The sequence below is a fragment of the Leopardus geoffroyi genome, chromosome C3, assembly GCF_018350155.1.
Source record: "Leopardus geoffroyi isolate Oge1 chromosome C3, O.geoffroyi_Oge1_pat1.0, whole genome shotgun sequence".
NCBI lineage: Eukaryota > Metazoa > Chordata > Mammalia > Carnivora > Felidae > Leopardus > Leopardus geoffroyi.
In genome coordinates this window covers 62,754,865-62,775,494 of record NC_059338.1, presented here as the reverse complement: position 1 = coordinate 62,775,494, position 20,630 = coordinate 62,754,865, and the positions used below count along the sequence as shown (strand labels likewise).

Below are 20,630 nucleotides of genomic sequence, written 5' to 3'. Positions count from 1 at the left end.
CTCTCTGTCTCTCAAAATAAATAAACTTAAAAAAAATTAAAAAACAAATATAATGGTGCTCACTATCAAATAGTGGTTTTGACTATATTATAATGTAATGGTGCTCATTACAATTGTTGTAAGCTTATGAGAGCAGGGACTCTATCTGCTTCTCCATCATTATAGCCCTTAGGTCATAACACGGTTCCTGGAACATAATAAGAGACCAGAAAGTGTTTATTGGTGTTCTTCCTACCTTTTTGTATTGATAAATAAAGGAAGTGACCACAGATTGCTCTTGGTAGGCCATAAGCTTCCATTTAGCACCTTTTTTTTTAATCTGTAGTTAAATTATTATGCAATTACTGCATTCCTTGAAAGTCTTACATTTTGCTCAAGTCAAAACATGTTTTACTTTGCTTCTGCTTTCGATTTTAAAGTTGAAGAAGCTTTCATTTGAACCTTCTGTCATTTCAAAACCTTCCTTGTGGAAGTAGCCAAATTGAGTTCAGTAGATCCATAACTTAGAAATTTTTCAAGTCTCATTGAATTGAAATCTTTTTGATTAAAATAGGAATATCAGTAGTAGATTATGTAAGTTTCTCTCTTTTAAAAATAGAGAAAAATCAGTTTTTTCTTTTGCTTATCACTGGTAATATTTATTTAGTTCTTCAATCTGTGTGGCTGATGACACAAATAAATGGCTCTCCGGGAATGAGCTCTAAACCTGGAATGTGGCCCTCTGCCTTAGCTATTTGTAAGTTGTGTTGTCATGAGCAAGCCTCTCACCTTCTCTGAGAATGTGTCCTCATTCACATTCAGTTAGAGAAGGCCTACTTCACAAGAACTCTGTGCCTCTCAAATGACCTCATGTGTACTGTGAGGTGCTGTGCATAACAGAGTGCTGTGTCGGGGTTACTAATCTCTTTGGCCACCTGGGGAAGCTTATGGATCTCTTCTCAGAACGGTGCCTCTTCTTTTTTTTTTTTTTTTTTTTTAAATGTTTTTATTTATTTTTGAGAGACAGAGCGAGTAGGGGAGGGGCAGAGAGAGAGGGAGACACAGAATCCGAAGCAGGCTCCAGGCTCTGATCTGTCAGCATACAGCCCGATATAGGGCTCGAGCTCGTGAGTGGCAAGATCATGACCTGAGCTGAAGTCAGACACTTCAGCTTCAGACTGAGCCATGCAGGCGCCCCTCAGAACAGTGCTTCTAAATGCATAAACATAGGGACTCTGGGTGGCTCAGTCAGTGAAGCATCCGACTCTTGATTTTGGCTCAGGTCATGATCTCACAGTTTGTGAGTTCAAGCCCCGCATCAGGCTCTGAGCTGACAGTTGGGATCCTGCTTGGGATTCTTCCTCTTTCTCTCTGCCCTTCCCCTGCTGTGCTCTCTCTGTCTCTCAAAATAAAATAAACTTTTAAAAACTTTTGGGGCGCCTGGGTGGCGCAGTCGGTTAAGCGTCCGACTTCAGCCAGGTCACGATCTCGCGGTCCGTGAGTTCGAGCTCCGCGTCAGGCTCTGGGCTGATGGCTCAGAACCTGGAGCCTGTTTCCGATTCTGTGTCTCCCTCTCTCTCTGCCCCTCCCCCGTTCATGCTCTGTCTCTCTCTGTCCCAAAAATAAATAAACGTTGAAAAAAAAAAAATTTAAAAACTTTAAAACTAAATAAATACATAAACATGAAATTACTTCGTTGTGTTTCAGTATGATTGCATTTCTTTGTAATGTTATCAAAGTATTTTTAAAGTGACAGAGTAATACATGGAACTTTGTTGCTGTGGGTTTAATGACCGCAGTAATCTTGAGGCAGTGATGATGAAAGGCTCTGGGACACCTATAGCAACCATACTATCTATGATTTCTGTGGGTGGAAAAAAACCCAGTATCACTAATTCCAGTACTGTTTGTTACCCGAATTCTCACTGAGAGAAGTGCTAAGCTTCAGGTGGAGGTTAGTGAGAATGAAGTTGTAATTGCTCCTTCTTATCAGGTTCATGGACTCCTGGGGTTCTGTTTACCACCCCCACGTCTAAGAGCTGTCATCTGTTAGTGCTGGTCGTTAACATGAACTGTATTTTGAAAGATGTGTCACTACTTCAGGGTGTTTAACATATTTTTCAAAGTGACATGAAATTTAATTTTATTAATTTTTGGAATTAAAGCTTGAAAGCTTTTTTGAATATCAAAATAGTTGATAGGATTTCCAAAAAGTCTTAAGTATTTGGTACAGATCTTTAATTAGATGTCGAGCTTATGTAATGGATTCTATCACAAATGATTGTGTCTAGAGCTGTTGTTTAAAAGAGATTAAACTTCTTTTCTGAAACTGTCACCAGGATCAGCCAGGATCTTGCCCTCATTGCTCGGGAAATCAACGACGTAGCAGGCGAGATAGACTCAGTGACATCGTCGGGCACCGCCCCCAGCACCACAGTAAGCACTGCGGCCACCACCCCGGGCTCTGCCATAGACACTAGAGAAGAGGTAGGAGATCTTCATGGACAGATGCAGAAGGTTCTTCCTTTTCTTTGTTTCTTTTGCTTTTAGCCTTTTGCTGAGTTTATTTGAGTTATACCCACCCTCCCTGTTTGCATGAAGCTCTGCATTTTCCAACTTTGGTTTAAAATTTTTCTTTTTATGTTTTTGTAACAAAACTAGCAAAGGCTAACATTTGGTCTATTATTCCATGAAGCTGTAAAATTATTTAAAACCGGTACTTTGTCTGCCAATTACTGGTATATAGTTTCACTGGAAAATATGACTATAAGTGACATCTGAAAAGCAAACTAAAATTTGATAAATGATTGTATAACACTTCCATAAAATTTGGCTATGAAAATACTTCAATTAAAAAGGCATTTTTATATGTAGCTGGCTAGTAGATATCTCTAATAGCAAATAAAGGAAAAATTGTACAGTTTCCACTAACTTTAAATAATTCTGTTGAAAATTACACATATATGTTTAAGGATACTTTGAAAACTGAAAGATATACACACATATATACACAAAGATATATACACATACACACCCACACACAAATACATGCATATTCAGGTTTTGAAACCTTCCTGTAAGTTCTGGAATGCAAGGTAACACGTAGAGACTATTGCCTTCCCCAAACCGGGACCTCCTGCTCTCTGGCTCTCTAACGTTGCTCCAGAGGGTGCCTTTAATGGATAATGAAAAATAAATGGTATTCTGATATGTTGGCTCTCAATCTGGTGCAGAAATACAAGCAAAAGATTGGCATTTGAGAGAATGAATTAAAAGTTTTATTGGGACAAAGCCACATTCTTTTGTTTAATTATCTGGCTGTTTTGTGATATAATGTCAGAAATGAGTAGTTAGACACTGTATGGCTGTAAAGCTGAAAGTATTTATTATCTAGCCTTTTACACGAAAAAATGCCAGCCTCTAATGTGCTTCGTTAATTTTATAAAATAATGTCATCAATAGTAGCTCCAAATGGCTAGCCTTTTTGACAGATTCGATTTTGACAAACTCTATTAATAATCTCTTCCTTTGCTTTTTGTCACATTCCTTCTATAATCCAGTTCTTTAATGGTCATTTTTGTTGTTGTAGTTGTTGTTTTTCACCTTCATGTGTTGTCTAAGTTGGTAAATGAGCTTTTGTGAATCTGTGTAGAGTTTTGTTACCACATTGATCAATTGTAAATGTATATAAAATCATCCTCATTGGTGAAAAACAAAAGGATCTTCTTGGTGGCAAGACATACACAATTCTTCTGGTACATTTAAAACGATGAAGACATTATTTCCTCAGCTATCTAACTAAATGTTACCTAACATGATTATACACTCACGCAGACCCAGTAAAATTACTCAGTCATTTCATTGAATAGACTTTCATTTTTCCTTTTTGTTTTATCTTAGAATATTGTACTAAAACTTATTCCTTCTTCAGTAAACCTGAGTTACTTTGTATTATTGGATGTGTATAATTTGCGCTGTAGATGGCAGTATGTCATTTTCACTAGAATATGTAACTGCTGTAGCATTGTTAAAAGTTTACCTAAGACCAAAATACTTACGTTGTGGATTTAAAAATTGTTTCCTTTGTAAACTTAATTGGAATTTGCAATTTATGTATTTGTGAAGAAATTTGGCACCTGGATTTGGGGAAGAAAAACAAAAAACAACATAGGAAACTAAAAGAAAAAGAAACATTATTTTACATTGGTAAGGCATTGTGAGTAAAATGAACTTGTCCATCTACATGGCTCAGCTTTTTCTATTTACTATCTGTTTTACAGTTGGGGGAAATCTTATCCATGGAAGGATTGAACTTAACAAAGTTCTGTGTTTTGGATTTTAAAAATCTATGTAGATGAACATCTATTTTATTAAACAGGCACCTTTGAAGAACTTATAAAAAGAAAGAGTAATTGGTTTATTGAAGATATCATGCTTCTGTTACTACTTGAGAATGTAATAACTTCTGTCTAATAAAAAAAATTATAATGCCAATATCGGTACTTACCCAAATTATTCTCATAAGGATATGCTTTTGTCCTATTAGTTGGTTGATCGTGTTTTTGATGAAAGCCTCAACTTCCGAAAGATCCCTCCATTAGTTCATTCTAAAACACCAGAAGGAAACAACGGTCGGTCTAATGATCCAAGACCTCAACCAACAGAGCCTCCTGATCACTTAACAATTACAAGGCGGAGAACCTGGAGCAGAGATGAAGTAAGTAAACCACAAACTTTAACAAATATCAGAGGAAACATGTCCTGTTGTGGGAAAAGGAGGAACTGTTCAATAAATGGGGCTGGGGAAAAAAGTACTTGCCCTTATGAATAGAGTGAAGTTTCATCTTGACATTAAATCATGTACAAAATAATCAACTACAAATGAGTTAAGTTTCTAAAGGGCTAAAGCAAAACTTTAAAACTTTTAGTTAAAAGTATAGGTAAATGTCTTTCAAAAAAAGACACAAAAAAGCTTTAAAATAAAAGACTGATAAATTAGAGTATATTGAAAGACTTTGTGAAACATGCAGTCAATGAAGGAGTAGTATACAGAATACATAAAGAAGGCCCTACCAATCAATTAAGGCAAAGACAGTCTCCACAGAAAAATCTCCAAAAGACATGAACAGCATTTGACTGAAGAGAAATTAACTGAAGTCTACAAAATAGAGATGTTAAACCTCATGAGTATTCAGAGAAATACATTTCAGGGCGAAAATGTGATTCTTATTCAATTGGCAATAAATTAAAAATCTTAAAATAGCAAGTATTGGAGAGCTTGGATACATAGACTCCTTTTTGTGTTGCCACTAGAGGTTAAATTGGCACACTTTGGAAAAACAGTTTGACATTATTTCCTAAAGTTGAATGTAAACATGTCACATGATCACATCACACAGTTTTACCTCTAGTACATGCTCAAGAGAAACCCTTTCCTATTGCCAAAAGAAGTCATGCAAAAGAATATTTATAGTACCACTATGGGCCTAACAAAAACTTGGGAACTGTCTAACTTTTTATCAGCAGAAAGAGAATGTATAAACTGGTATGTTCACAAATTGAATACTTACAGAGTAATAAAAATAAATGAAGTACAGCACTATGCCACTACATGGATGAATTTTAACAGTATAACAGTAAATGAAAAAAGTAATTCTCAGAAGATATATAATGTGATTCTTTCTCATACATTTTTTAAAAATGAAAAGATATACTTAGGACAGAAATGGAAGTAACACATGATATAAAAAGGAAAGCAAGGGAATGATGAATGGAATTTAAGATACTGTTCAACTTGGGCGGAGGGCAATAGGGAAATGGGGAGGGGAAAACCATAGAAGTAGAAGTAGATTCTATTAGCTATTTCTGTATAACAAACCACAAAAATCTCACTGGCATAGAGCAGTAAGCATAAATTTATCACATACCTGTGGGTTAACTGCGACAGCTCAGCTGGACAATTGAAAGTTACAGGTTGAGGGGTGCCTGGGTGGCCCAGTCGGCTAAGCGTCAACTCAGCTCAGGTCATGATCTCGCAATTCGTGAGTTCTAGCCCCATGTCGGGATCTGTGCTGACAGCTCAGAGCCTGGAGCCTGCTTTAGATTCTGTGTCTCCCTCTCTCTCTGTTCCTCCCCATTCTCTCTCTCTCTCTCTCTCTCTCCCTCCCTCCCTCCCTCCCTCCCTCTCTCTCAAATAAACTTTGAAATATCTTTAAAAAAAAAAAGTTATAGGTTGAGTCCAGGTCTGCCCCATGTGTCTTTTATTGATTGGACGAGTGGGCTGGCTAAGGCATGTTCTTGTCGTGGTTATATCAGAAACACAAGGGAGCAAGCCCCACCATGCAGGCACACTTCACGTTCATGTCGTGTCTGCTACTGTCCCATTGGTGAAACCAAATCACACAGCTTGAGGTCAGAGGCAAGTATCCTCTTCCTATGGCATCGGGAGCAAATGGCTTATTGTTGCATTCTAGCCTTTGTTTTGGTGTTAGATTCATAAGTGCTTCTTACGTTATTCATGAGAAAGAAAGAAAAAGTGGTCCGTATTGGACTAGTGAGCTATGTCATGAATTAAGAACTGTGATTAAAGGTGCCTGGGTGTCTCAGCTGGTTAAGCAACCAACTTCAGTTCAGGTCATGATACGGTTCATGAGTTGGAGCCCCACATCGGGCTCTGTGCTGACAGCTTGGAGCCTGAAGCCTACCTCAGGTTCTGTGTTTCCCTCTCCCTCTGCCCCTCCCCCCCCTCAAAAAAAAACATAAAAATTTTTTTAAAAAGAATTGTGATTAATTCTATATACTTGTGAACCAATGCAGATAAAAATTATTAAGTAAATGTGGCAGTGACAAATCAAGTAAAGAGAGGTTTATTGGAAAGGTTTATGATAATGGAAATTAGATGAAATGAGCTTGGGAAAAATTCAAGGATATAGTTTGGTTTATTCACCAAAAACTGGCTATTTCAAATGGCACCATGGAACGAGCTAATTGAAGGACACCATGCACGGGTGGTACAGGTAAAAAGCCTTAGGGCATGGGTAGGAGAAGATTGTAGAAAGCAGCAGCGGGCAAAAAGGGTTTGGTCATAGGCTGGCATCCTGTGCATCCCTGGATTTAAGGAACAGGAGCTAAAAGTACGTAAGAATGTGTATGTTTGCATAATACTAAGTAGAAAAAAACGTCCCAATGGGAAAGCACACAGCTAGCTCCATGGCTGCCACTGCACTATATACTAGATGCTTTTGTTTGTTTGGTTTATTTTTATTTACTAATCTATTTTTTGTGAGAGAGAGGGTGGCGAAAGTGAGCAGGGGCAGAGAGAGAGAGAATCCCATGAGGGGCAGAGTGAGGGAGAGAGAGAAAGAAGCGGGGCTCACCCGAAGCGGGGCTCAAGCTCACCCAATGTGGGACTCGAACTCAGAAACCCTGAGATCATGACCTGAGCCAAAGTCAGGCGCTTAACTACTGAGCCACCCAGGTGCCCTATTCTAGATGCTTTTAACACGCACTCCCTGCCCTGGCCTAAGTGATACATGTCTTCCACTCTTGTTTTGGCTTGTTTTCTCAAGGCTCTCAAAATCATGTTTATGTAGCCTTTTTACTGCCTGTATGTTGCTGATCACATCCTAAGTAACTTTTTATCCCCCACTGACTTGTCAACCCTTATCCCCCAGCCCTTGTCATTCTCGGGTTCTCATTTTCCATGGTGCCTTCCTTACTTCTGCCTCCTTTCACTGAACTCCCTTTCATTAGAATTTGCCTCACACCAATTCACAAAAGTTAGCACCTATTTATGTTCTTTTTGATAAAATATTTAGCAGTATTTCCTAGGTACTTTTAACTCCCACACTGCTCTTTAAAGCTTCTTAACCTCCAAGGCCATATCTTATTTTTTGGATTGTCTTGCAGAGTTTAAATACAGTTTTGACATACAAGGAGGTGATTTGGGAACGCACATCTAGCCCCAAGTTCAGTCCTTTTTCTCGCTTCTGGAGACCAAATCCAGCCTGCCACCTGTTTTTATAAATAAAGTGGTATCTCAGCACAGCCATGCCTGCTCGTTTGTGTGTTACCTATAGCTGCTTTCATAGCACTGAGTTTGGTAATAGTTGTAACAGAGACCAGATGACCTGAAACCTTCACTCTCTGGCCTTTTACAGAAGTTTGCCAAGCCCTAGTTTTGCCCATAAGTTTCAGGTAGGGTGGTACCAATCTCCATAATAAAAACTTACTCTTTCGAGTAAATTTTTTTTTTTAACATTTATTCATTTTTGAGAGAGAGACAGACAGAACCTGAAGCAGGCTCCAGGCTCTAAGTTGTCAGCACAGAGCCCAACGCAGGGCTCAAACTCCTGGACTGAGAGATCATGACCTGAGCTGAAGTCAGACGCTTAACCAACTGAACCATGCGCCCCTCTTTTGAGTAAATTTTTAAAAATTATCTCTCCCACTAGACTCTGCTCCAAAGAGCAGGATTGTAATCTTCTTCATCTCTACGTTCATATTATTTGGTGAAAGAATAGATAATAAACTTAGCATTCTAAATTATTTGTATTTTCCCTTTTATTATCATTCGATTTGGAGGCATGAGAGAGAGGATCATGATAGTCATTGAAGATAAGATAATATGGATTGGTTTTTAAAAGTGGTGTGGACCAAAATAACATGGAACCTTGGCAAGTTTTTTTTAAAAAAGGAACTCCTTTGTTGATATTTATTTCTCTTTCTCAATTTAGTTATATAGTTTAGTTATACAGTTTAATTCTAATTATATTCTTCATTGACCTTTTATTAAAATTAGCATACATACTAAATGCCCCTAAACATAGTGGGCTGTGACTGGTGTTCTCAATGGTTTTACAATACAGTGGTAATATTTTAATATAATTTCTTTGGATGTTTCAGGTCATGGGAGATAATCTGCTGCTGTCATCCGTCTTTCAGTTTTCTAGGAAGATAAGACAGTCTATAGATAAAACAGCTGGAAAGATCAGGTACTGTTCTGTCACTGGAACCTCCCGGCTTCCACTATTAACAGACACGTGTTCCACTTTGTGCGAGCCTGCTACCCCACAGCTAGTAGGAGCTAGTGAAGCCGGTGGCACTGAGTCTTCCTGCTGCCAGTGTCCCATTCCTTGTCTTTTGTAGGTGTAAGTAACAGCCATAAGCTAGATCACATGCAGGGGGCAAAAAGGGAAAGAAATGTCCTAAATAATCAGCCCTTTGTAATTGAGAGTTAACAGCTCTAATTACTTAGGTTAACTTTATTAATAACCAGGAACAGTTTACTCCTCCACAAAATAATAGGTAAGTATTTAACAGACCTTTGGGGGTGGCTTTTATAAGACCTGAAAGTTGAGTCTAATTTCATCTTCCTCATCAGTAAAGAGGACAGTATTGCATAATTTTATAAGACTCAGAATACCTGGTTACTTGCCTGCCTTGTGTACTCAATTATGAGGGCATCAAAACAGTGCAGGACAAATAATATGCAGTCAAAAATCATTCAGTCTGATGAAATTTGGAGATTTTGTTCCCATATAAGATTATTTTTATCAATATTTATTTCATTTATTTATCCCTTTGGTTCATTATCTTTCCAGTATGTCCTAGTTCTAGAATATAATTTTAGTGGAATTAAATTCAGAATAATAATGTTACCACCTTCAACTACAGTGAGTACTTGAGCCAAACTTGAGGCATGACTCCTGGTATTAGGCAGGCACGATTGTTAGTTCATGTGTAATAACTAATTGGTTAGGCTTAAAATTTTTTTCCCTACAAATTTCAATTGGTTGGACTTAATTTGTCCAGCTGCATGTTGTACTGGCAACTCGTAGGATGATGGGCTGTTGTGGTGAAGGAGAGCCCTGTGACTTTTCAGAGAAGGTGGTGGGAACAGCACACTTGGAAGTGATGTAGCTACTGGGGGACACATACACATACCTCACCTAAGATGATACCAAGGGTGCGGATTGCTTAGTCACTGAGTATGATTAAAAGAAAAACAGTGGGCTCACTTATAAGCCAAATCAGAAATTACAGAATGTGTTATTTATAAATAACATGCAACTAATTTGATTTCTTTACAATCAAATACGAACCTTAAAATGGACACATTTTCCTAATTTAGAAAGGATCCAATTAAATTATATTGTCTTTGTACTTTTTATTCTGTATAACTAGTGATTTTAATAATAAAAAGGAAAAAGGGGTGATTGGGCTTGGTTGGAATAGAAGTTGTGAATAGTAAAATCAGATAATTAAAGCAAAATAATGAAGACAAATCACATGGAGATAGCAGGAAAAGCTAACTTCGTTTAAGTGGATATGCTCAGTAAGTGAGCTAATGTGTAAATCCCATGAGAGCAGTGGTCTTTGTCCAATTATAAAGTACCTAGAATATACTATGTAACTATTTGTTCATGAGTGAATATTAAATTATTACTTTGTAGGAAGTTCAGTTTACTTAAAATTTATAGGAAGATGTGAAAATCGATACGGGTAAATTATCTTGGAAAAAAAAAACATGGATGGCAGCATAATTAACTATTAAAATAACTATTTAAATTAGTTAAATGTACAAGGTACTCCTTAAGAAAAGCCAAACATGCAGTCACTGTGAAGGTAATATGCCTCGTGTTTCAACTGTATTTGGAGACGCTGTTAATATACTTCTCTGAGAACTCTTTTGTAAAGGTAAAGGTATTAAGTGAAAAGACCAAGGTATAGAAGAGTAAATATTTTATGAGGCCTAAACCTTTAAGAAGTAAACCTGGAGGGAAAAATTATATGTATATGAACATTCACATACACACATAATAGGTGTTACATATAATATGTATGCTTTTTTTTGAAATATTTGTATTTTTAACCATGTTCTGTATTACTTTTGCTAAAAAAAAAATCTAAAAAGTAAAAAATAGGACATGACAATGTAGATTACATTATCCTTTTTAACCTAAGGAGAATTTAATATTTTTTTACAAGACAATACAGTGAAGAGATAAACTGGTACATTTTTAAGGGATATCAAGATAAGGACTCAAGGTATAAAAGAAGGCTCAAGGTATAAAAACTATGTGAAAATACTTCAGAAATTCATTGATGCTGTGGCTTAATTTCTGATTCCTATAAATAAAATTTTAAGATATAATGAAACCATGTCTGAATATGGTTTGTGAATTATAATATTGCACACAATCTTATATTGCTTGTATGTTGAAATAATACATATCATCAGTGTTTGATAAGTACCTAATGATGGTAAAAACACATTGAACACCGTGTTATTGAATTGCAAGGCTAACTATCTAGTTTAAGAGAAATCATTTAGATAATTTTTTTCTAAAACTCTTCCAAAAGTACCTTTTTAAAATATTGTGTTTAAGGTGTTCTTTTAAAAACACAACCATTTTAACATATGTTTTAAGCTACTGTAAAGGCAGTTTGCTTTCTCTTCCAGTAAATTTAGAAGGATGACCCATATAACTAAATTTTGCATGGTGTTAGATGGTCAAAACCTGGGTGAAGTAAGAGGACTGGGGGCGATGAGAGATGACCCTGGAGAGGTAAGGGAGGGTCCATGTAGGTTGAATTTGTTCAGGAGTTTGGACTTTACCATAAAAAACCATGGAAAGCTAATACCTTAATAGGGTCCTCTCAATAGCCAACGTTACCATAAGAGTACATGTAGGTCTCATCGTGTGGTCATGCGACCTACCAGCAGGAAAACTCTGAAGTCTTCTCACCTGTAAATGGAGATCCCTTTTTATTTCATCCCACCTATTGAAATACAAGTCGTCCTCCACAGTAACTGGGTCCCCATTCACTCATGTATTCATTCAGTAGACTTCATCATGTCCCTGACTGATACCATTCTCTCTTCCTGTTGACTGTTGCTTCCTACCAAGTATCTTTCTCAGTCTGCACTGAACTCCTCCCTAGTTTCCTCCAAAGAAAACTACTTTTTGTAGCTTTAGCATTTAATTAAAATTGAGACCAAAAAACACATTGATTCATTGGTTGATTGATCTTACTGTCCCAGAAACTTGACAGAATTTAAAAAGGTTAAATACGTAAAAATGCCTCAATCAAGTGTGATATTGTTGCCTTCAGTGTGAGCATTGAATTGTACCATGTGTTGTAAAGCACGATGGTGGACTCTGTGGAAGATCATAAGGAGGATAAAACCTCATCCCTACCCTTACGGGGTTTACAATCTGATCAGCAAGGTGAAGCATATACACACTTAACTATTGTACAGGGTAGCATGTGGTAGATTGGTGCCCACTTACAGATAAAGACAAAGAAAGGATCACTTTCATTCAGGACAATGAAGGAAGGCTTTATGGAAGGTAGTATTCAAAGATAGGTATAATTTTTAATAAGATCTAAGGGAGAGAGCCTGAACCTTTTGTGTGGAGTACCAGGCAGTTTGGAGAATGACTGGCCTTTAACTTTTATGCCAGGAGTTATAAGCTCAAATGCCTACCTGGGCCTAACAATATACACCTATTTAAATTGCCCCAATGCTGCACTTGTACCCCAATGTTTATAGCAGCACTCTCAACAATAGCCAAATTATGGAAAGAGCCGAAATGTCCATCAACTGATGAATGGATAAAGAAATTGTGGTTTATATACACAATGGAATACTACGTGGCAATGAGAAAAAATGAAATATGGCCTTTTGTAGCAACTTGGATGGAACTGGAGAGTGTGATGCTAAGTGAAATAAGCCATGCAGAGAAAGACAGATACCATATGGTTTCACTCTTATGTGGATCCTGAGAAACTTAACAGAAACCCATGGGGGAGGGGAAGGAAAAAAAAAAAAAAAAAAAGAGGTTAGAGTGGGAGAGAGCCAAAGCATAAGAGACTGTTAAAAGCTGAGAACAAACTGAGGGTTGATGGGGGGTGGGAGGGAGGGGAGGGTGGGTGATGGGTATTGAGGAGGGCACCTTTGGGGATGAGCACTGGGTGTTGTATGGAAACCAATTTGGCAATAAATTTCATATATTAAAATAAATAAATAAATAAATTGCCCCAATGCTTTCTATGGGCACGGCTGAAAATATTTATGCAAAAACCGTTTTACAGAGTTCTCACAGTATTCCATGTGAAAAGGACCCCCTCAAGCTGCGTAGCATGGCCCTGTGTTGGTAGACTACCAGTTTGTAACCCTAATTTGCATGGATTAAGGGCACTAGAGAATAGACAGTGAAAGTCGTAGAGTATGAACCAGAGACTTTATTCTAAAACCAACTGCCTTATCAAAGAAAGGTTTTTTAGGTTAATAGTTAAATTATTGAATGAAATTATCCTTGGAATTTAATGTGTTCCCATGGTGACATTTAGTCTACCATTTTGAATCTGTAATGTAATACGAAGATCACTCAAAAGCTATGAATTTTTTCCTGAAAGATCTGTAATGACCTTTAAACAAAAACAGTTCTAACCAGTATGACCTAGTCTAAAGTAATGTCTTGATCTAGTTTTCTGCTTCCTTAGATTTAAATACTGTATTAGAGTTCACTTCCTAAAGCCAAAATGGTAAGTTTGGCTTAAGTCCATACCGCAATATTTACAGATTATCTTTAAAGTAAGTTTTTCATCCCTTCAGTACTTAAAGCTCTGGAGGAGCTCCAGCTTTTCTGGAGTCAGGGACCTCAGGTGACCATTCTAAGCCATTTTCAAAAAAGCAGAGGTGAAATATGTACCATTTAACAGTTTGAGAAGCCCAAGCATTATACCCAGTAACCATCTTCTGGCAAAATTCACTAAATTTTTAGCACGCTGTAGCTAAGCACGGACTTGCTCTATTATACAAGTCCGTTGCAGTTCTCCATTGGTCCATGAAACAGTCACTGTTTTCTTCCCGCCAGTCTCAATGCTGCAAGGACTCTTTTACAAATATCCCATAATTTCCATAAGTGCCCTAATTATCTTAGTATTATGAAAACAGCTCTTAGACAGCTGGCAAGGACATTTATTAGCCTTTCAGGTTTAGAAAATTTATCAGTTTCTAGAACCATTATTGCCCTTTTAAGAATGGTGATGCATAATTATAGATGTTCCAGACTTGATTTGATGTTGATGAATTTCATGTTTGCCAAAAGTAAGTTGTACTTGCCATATTGATCTTTGAAGAAATACAAATAATATAATTTAGTTTACTACTTAAATACTGATCAGCTTCCAGTAGTAATAATTTATTTACTTGTACACTGGTGATGTTTATATAAAGTCAGTTAAACTAGATTTCCAGGCTCAACAAAGAAATCTTAGAGGGAAACCAGAAAGGTGCCTATTATTTATGTCTCTCTAAAGCTGCTGAGTCCTCTCTCAAAGATTCCAAAGTATTTGGGAGAGAAGGACACCACTTTTGAAAGACAAAACTTTGTGGTACTTTTTTTTAATAAGTTAAGATATTTAATAAGTTAAGATATTGAGTTAAGATATTTAGTTCCTAATGTAAGGATAATTATCTGTGTGGCAGTTGTTTTTATCAGAAGGATAGTGTCTTACTCTAATTGGTTAATCATATACAAATCTAACCTGAATTAAGATTTTTAAAGAAAAGCACAGTAAGTACTCCAATTTTCAGCCTTTAAAATAACGTTCACACTTTAATCAGTTGGAAATTCTTCATACCTAATTCGGTCTGTGTTCATCTTAATTTCATTTTAGGTTTATACTGCACACATTCTTTCTGAACCAAGTTGTGCTAATTTAGTAAGTGGTCATTTTATGGTTAATTACAAATGTTAGATAAAAACAATTTGGAGGTGGTGTCATCAACATTTGTTGTATATTTGGTTTTCAGTAACGAATGTGATAAATGTGAAAGGATGTATGTGTGTATTCACAACCACACACTTGCTTTTTTTGATACAGATTTCTCACATAAATGAGCTAATTGGTAATATTGGCTCAGTAGTTTATTTGCGGTTTTTGCTTAGTGGTTTCTTTATCCTCGTGTAGCTTTGACTGTTAAACATATGACAGATTTTTAAAACCTGAAAAGTAAAATGTTTATGTTTTTTTGATTTCTAGGATATTATTTAAAGATAAGGATCGGAATTGGGATGAAATAGAAAGCAAGTTAAGAGCTGAGAGTGAAGTCCCGATTGTGAAAACCTCAAGCATGGTATGGGAATTCTGCTTGAATTAAAGCATTTTAATAGGTTTAAGGGAATGATATGCTTACTTTTGAAGTGCTTGTTGATTTACGGTTTTAAATAGATACAAATACCCAGATTTGGGAAGTTTTACACCTTCAGCTGTCTGTCATAGGGGCTTAAAATGTTGATTGCTTCAAAGCTGCAGACAGTATGAAGGAGGAACTTTGTGTTTCTCGCTAATACATTCTTTTTGTTGTAACAATTATATATTATAAATAGGCGTTTTGAAATAGGGGCCAAACTTAAATAGAAGTTGACATGAATCATTTCCTCTTACTCAGTAGATTGCTTATCTCCTCCTTAAGAATTTGTACAGATTTTCATTGTCAGAGAGTCTTACTAAAACTAAGGTTGCAGTTCATGCATTTTTCAAAGAAAATCCTTAACGCGGTTTTACAAAGTTGTTGTGAGGTTGATCAGTGCAAGTTTTTCAAAGTCTTTGCTTATTACAGTAGTATTATCTTGAACTTTTCATCTTTTACCATTATCTCATTCAAAAAATAATTCTAGTTAAACATTAAAGATTATAAAATTTGCATCTTGTTTATGGGATATCATAATCATTTTCTGTCTTGTTGCTGCAGATGTCATGCCATGTAGATGTTAAATATTCCAAATAAGAGGAGTGTGAGATTTGTTGCTATTCAAATAAAAATGCTTTCCTTACAGTAAGCTAATTTTTGTCATTGCTCTCCCTACAGGAGATTTCTTCTATCTTACAAGAGCTGAAAAGAGTTGAAAAGCAGCTACAAGGTACATTTACTACTGAATTAAGTAGGAAGAGCTAATGATTTCAAACAAGTACATTCTAAGATGCCACTTTAGAATGTGGTATCTCTTAAAATAGTCTTACTATATTATAATGTGATTTGGTTAAATGTAGTAACGTATGGATATATAGTTCTACGTATCCAAATTACTCATAAAAAGGAAGTTTTAAAATCCAGTATAAATAAAAAGGTAAAGTTAAATCTTGGGTATGTGGGCTAGTTGTTGTAGATGAAGTCATAGTATTCTATATATTATCTATTTTACTTGTATATAAATACTAATACATAAAAAATATGTAAAATAGTGTATTAAAATATGTGTGAGCAACTCAGAATCCTTATTGACAGTTGATATTATTTATCTGATTTGACATTTCTTAAGTTATATTTATGATGTCACCCCAAATGAGTTTGTATTCTAAAATGAGTGATAGTTGTTTGGATGAACCACAAGAAAAGAGTGCATCTTGGCCAAAGGGGCTGGAAAAGGAGAGAGAGAAGAAAGAGAAAGGGACTCTGTTTGCCTCCTGAACGTTGACAGGGCCATTGTTTGGGTATGTGGCACATCTTACTCAGGCACTAATGCCTGTGTGTGTCTTGAGCTAGAATCTGCAGCGATAGAACAAATAGCTTCCAGAGTTAACTGCTAATTCTACTCAGTCTTTGTTGCTTGAATTACCATAGGCATTGTTTGTTGGCCGTAGCTCAGTGATTGTTAACATCCAGTCAGCTTCCACACCCCAAGGGTTATGTGTTCTGCTCCCATGGGGAAAAGTGTCTTGCTAATAACACAGCGACTGTTAGCTGGTAGAATGGAAGTATACTTTGAAAAGGACCTCTGAGTGATTCTTACATCAGAGGTACTTCCTTCTGCCAACTTCCTCCTCTGCCCAACGCCAAGTTGGAAATCACTCCCTAAGAGTTTTCCTCATCCACTCAAGGATCTTTTGGAATGAAAGCCCCTCCCATGCAGTAGCCAGGTCTGTGCAGCTCGCGGGTGCCGCCATGGGATATTAGTTTAGAGGTTCTGAGGGTGTCCCTGAGGCCCAGTGGCACATACACACATGCACACGGCTGATGGCCCCACATCCTTACCCAAGAAAAGGGACAACATGCTTGTGGTAGCATTCAAAGTGTGAGGATGTTCTCTCGGGCCTCCCCAACCTTCCAGTTACTCTGAACCCCATCTTAGCAATGAATCCCCAGTTATCCAAGTAGTAATACATCTAGGAGTGCTTATTAAAAGCACAACCAGTATTATCCCTATCCTCTTGCAATGATGAGCAAATTTCAAAAAGATCTTTCTTAAATTCCACATCTTCAAATCTCAGTCTTCCAACAGACTCCAGAAGGCCCATGTGTGAGCCTGTTCAGGGTACCAGAGAAAGCAATCAGGTCGGTATAATCTCCAATGTAGATCAGCCCCAGAATTATCACAAATGGGTTTAAAATACAGTGTCAAGAGGATTAAGCAAGTTTTAAGATCATACAACCATCAGTAGTTGAAGTATTATCCGAGTCATGAGCAGTGTTCATGTCCAAATTTAACTGCATCTGCAATTCTCTTTTTTTCCCTGTGTTCCTTTTTTTTTTTTTTCCCCTTCAGCAATCAATGCTATGATTGACCCAGATGGAACTCTGGAGGCTTTGAACAACATGGGATTCCCCAGTGCTATCTTGCCGTCTCCACCAAAGCAGAAGTCAAGTCCTGTGAATGACCACGGCAGCCCGGGTCAGACACCAACACTTTGCCAACCAGAAGCTAGGGTACTCCACCCTGCCGCTATCCCTGTGTCGGCCGAATTTGAGAATGCTGAGTCTGAGGCTGATTTCAGTATACATTTCAATAGGTTCAACCCTGATGGGGAAGAGGAAGACGTTACAGTACATGAATGACTTTCTCTCGGTTGTTAAAAATAATTACCTGTGGATTGACTAGGAATATTGGCAGCAGCGTAGTGTTGACTTACACAAAACAAGACAGCTTGGTCAGCTACAATCTTGTTATCTCTGTCTTCTTAATTTTATTTATTTATTTTTTACCTGTGACGTGGCATCCTATTAATCCTTGCAGACCATTAGCGAACCACTTGATGCACACGTAGGCAAAAGCAGATTGTGGCAGTGTTGCCTTTTGTGGTTTTATGATTTTCAAATTGAATTCTGTAATTGCATCCTTTCCCTTCATAGATCTTTGTTTTTTTTCTTTAAGCCATGCTGTGACCTACAAGCAAATTAAATACCCAACATTTCTGACCCCCATGTCTTCTGTGCCAAGCTGCTCCCTGAAATGGACTTCTTCTTCATCTGTACAGATTTGTTAAACACTTATATTTGCTTCTTAATAATAGGATTTATATTAGTATTCATTACCATTGGATACAATGACCTGTTACTCTCCACAGTCAAACTGACCTTTCAAAATAGTCCTTCTTGTGTTCTGAAATTTTCCAGCATCTATGTGATTTATATAACCTTGTTGCTACGTAAATTGTCTTGGGGTTTACGGAGATGAACTATTATGTTTGCACTAAGATTTGCCGGGAGTGCTAGGTGGACATAGCTATATATCAATAAGGACTAACTGTCTTTTTTGTACATAGGAGATTGATAATACTGTATTTGTTTTAACCCCTCAGTGTTTTACTCCACTTTCAAAAAGCTTAATCTGGCACTTTTTTTTCAATTTTTTTTAACGGAAGTAAGATTTTGTCTCATTTTAGGGCAAATGATAACTAGAAAGATTAAACTGGACTGCTTAGGTGGAGTATATTTTTTAATCTGACAACACGTATATTGGTCCTGTGTTACCAAGTTTATATGTGACAGTCGAAAAAAAATTCCCTTGAAATGATCATGAAGTTAAAATTTTCTTCATTAGGAGACTTGGAGAGCCAGTAGTCATAAGATTAGCTGATAGTTTCACTCCCAAGCAATGAATTGCTTCTGTGTGTTTCCCTGTAGGACCCAGTAGTAAATCCTGTCCGTCTTATACATTTGTAAGGACCCTGCAGGACAGCAACGATGAAGGCTCGGGCCTGTGCTACTGAACAGGAAGCCTGTGACAGATACCTTCTGTAAACTTGTCTTTTCTCTTTCCAGTAAGTTTACATTTGGTTAAGTTTTAAAAGAAAGTAATTATCTTTGTGTTTCCAGAACACTATAATTTGGGTGAATCTTATGAATTCATTTAAATATTACTAGCAGACTTGGATTTTCCCCTTGACCCCATCAGTCTATAAAGGTTAAAACTGCAACTTTTGCACCTTGTACGAAATGGTCTTTAATATTTCAGCAATAATCCTATACTACATTTGTTTCAAGAAACAAACTAAGTCCATGCACTTCAAAAACCTTACAAGATTTAAAAACTCCTGTACTGTTAGGCCAGTTAATAAAGATGCAAAAAAAAGAAAAAAAAAAAAAAAAAGCCTTTTGTAGAGATGTAAAAACAGAAGTCTGTTGTATAATGAATCTCATATTTTTCTTTAAATTAAAAAACACGGTAAATGAACTATTCTCCTTGTAAAGCTAACTTCTCCATTCTGTCTGATAAAGGAAGACTGAAGAGAAGGTTTTAAAGAACATGAATGGAATGATACAAATGCTTTGAAGGAATAAGTGAAACATTAAAACAGGGTCAATATCCATTTGAAGAAAAAGTCGAACACAATAATCACACCATTGTTCCCTCTTTTATTTAATGTTTGGGTACTGATTATACCCCCGTGGAAGTGGAAGGTAAGGAGTTGTCAAGGAAAATATTAGCATCTACTCTACTTACGTTATCCTTTTAAGTGTTTACACGGTTTTGTTCACTTATAAACATTTGGCCTTTTACTATGTTATTTTTATTTTGTATGAATACATTATCCTCCTTATTTATTTTTGTTACATTTATTACTTATGTTATTTTGTTATGCATTTACAACTCCATTTTTAAATAAAGTGTTTCTGGAACTTTACACAATGATTGTACATTTTATTCTACCATCTGAATTGCTAATACTTCATCAGTTTATCAAGTAACTATTTTCCAAGGCTTAGCAAAACAAAAAATCCTTCAGTTCTAGTTAACATGTGATAATTGTGAGGCTTCATAGTATTTTGACTAAGAAAGAAAAATTTTTCTTGGCTGATCTCTGTAAATCTGATTCTCTTAGCTTAATACTCCTAATGTAATGTGCACACGCAAGGCCTTTATTTTTAACTGGCCTAGAATCAGTCATCAGAAGGTTCTATGACAGTGATCTGTTTGGGGAACAAAGAAGAAATTTCAGATATCTTGGACATCCTAAATTTGAGAACTATCCATTTGGATTCATTTTCTTTCCTCGTACCGTCCACACCCAAGAATCTTAACTGTCTCCCTCTTACCGTTCAACATTGTTTCTCAGCTTGACCTTTGGAGGCTCTGCACGATCTGGTCCTTTTCTTTCATGTCTGTGTGCACCTGATACAGACTCTCCCACTAGCTCCTGACAGTCTCAAGCTCCTTCACTGCTCTATGCATGTAGCTTCCCTTTCTCCTTCCTTCCTGCTGCCCCATATCCTCTGTCTTCTTCTTCATGAAGCTTCCCTGACTTGACTGGGCCACAGTACAGGCCTGTGCCGCATACTTGCATTTTTCTCTTCCCTCCCCCCACTGTATATGCGTGTTTCTTCCTTCCAAATCACCAAACTAATCTTCCTGAAT

At 36.9% G+C, this 20,630-nt stretch overlaps 1 protein-coding gene across 24 annotated transcripts in view; it reads left to right on the top strand.

Moving 5' to 3' along the window:
• Nucleotides 1–19,590, top strand: part of CEP170 (centrosomal protein 170) — a 127,536-nt gene extending 107,946 nt beyond the window's left edge. For 7 of the 24 annotated variants that reach the window (XM_045453143.1, XM_045453141.1, XM_045453134.1 and 4 more), the window contains 6 exons: nucleotides 2,319–2,466; nucleotides 4,526–4,696; nucleotides 8,884–8,972; nucleotides 15,037–15,130; nucleotides 15,866–15,917; nucleotides 17,541–19,590. In XM_045453143.1, coding sequence (XP_045309099.1) covers nucleotides 2,319–2,466; nucleotides 4,526–4,696; nucleotides 8,884–8,972; nucleotides 15,037–15,130; nucleotides 15,866–15,917; nucleotides 17,541–17,830 — 844 coding nt within the window. In that variant the 3' untranslated portion in view covers nucleotides 17,831–19,590. Of the gene's footprint in view, nucleotides 1–2,318; nucleotides 2,497–4,525; nucleotides 4,697–8,883; nucleotides 8,973–15,036; nucleotides 15,131–15,865; nucleotides 15,918–17,265; nucleotides 17,502–17,540 lie in introns of those variants that run through there. The other 17 variants (XM_045453146.1, XM_045453142.1, XM_045453140.1 and 14 more) reach the window with 8 other exon arrangements.
• Nucleotides 19,591–20,630: the final 1,040 nt, after the last annotated feature.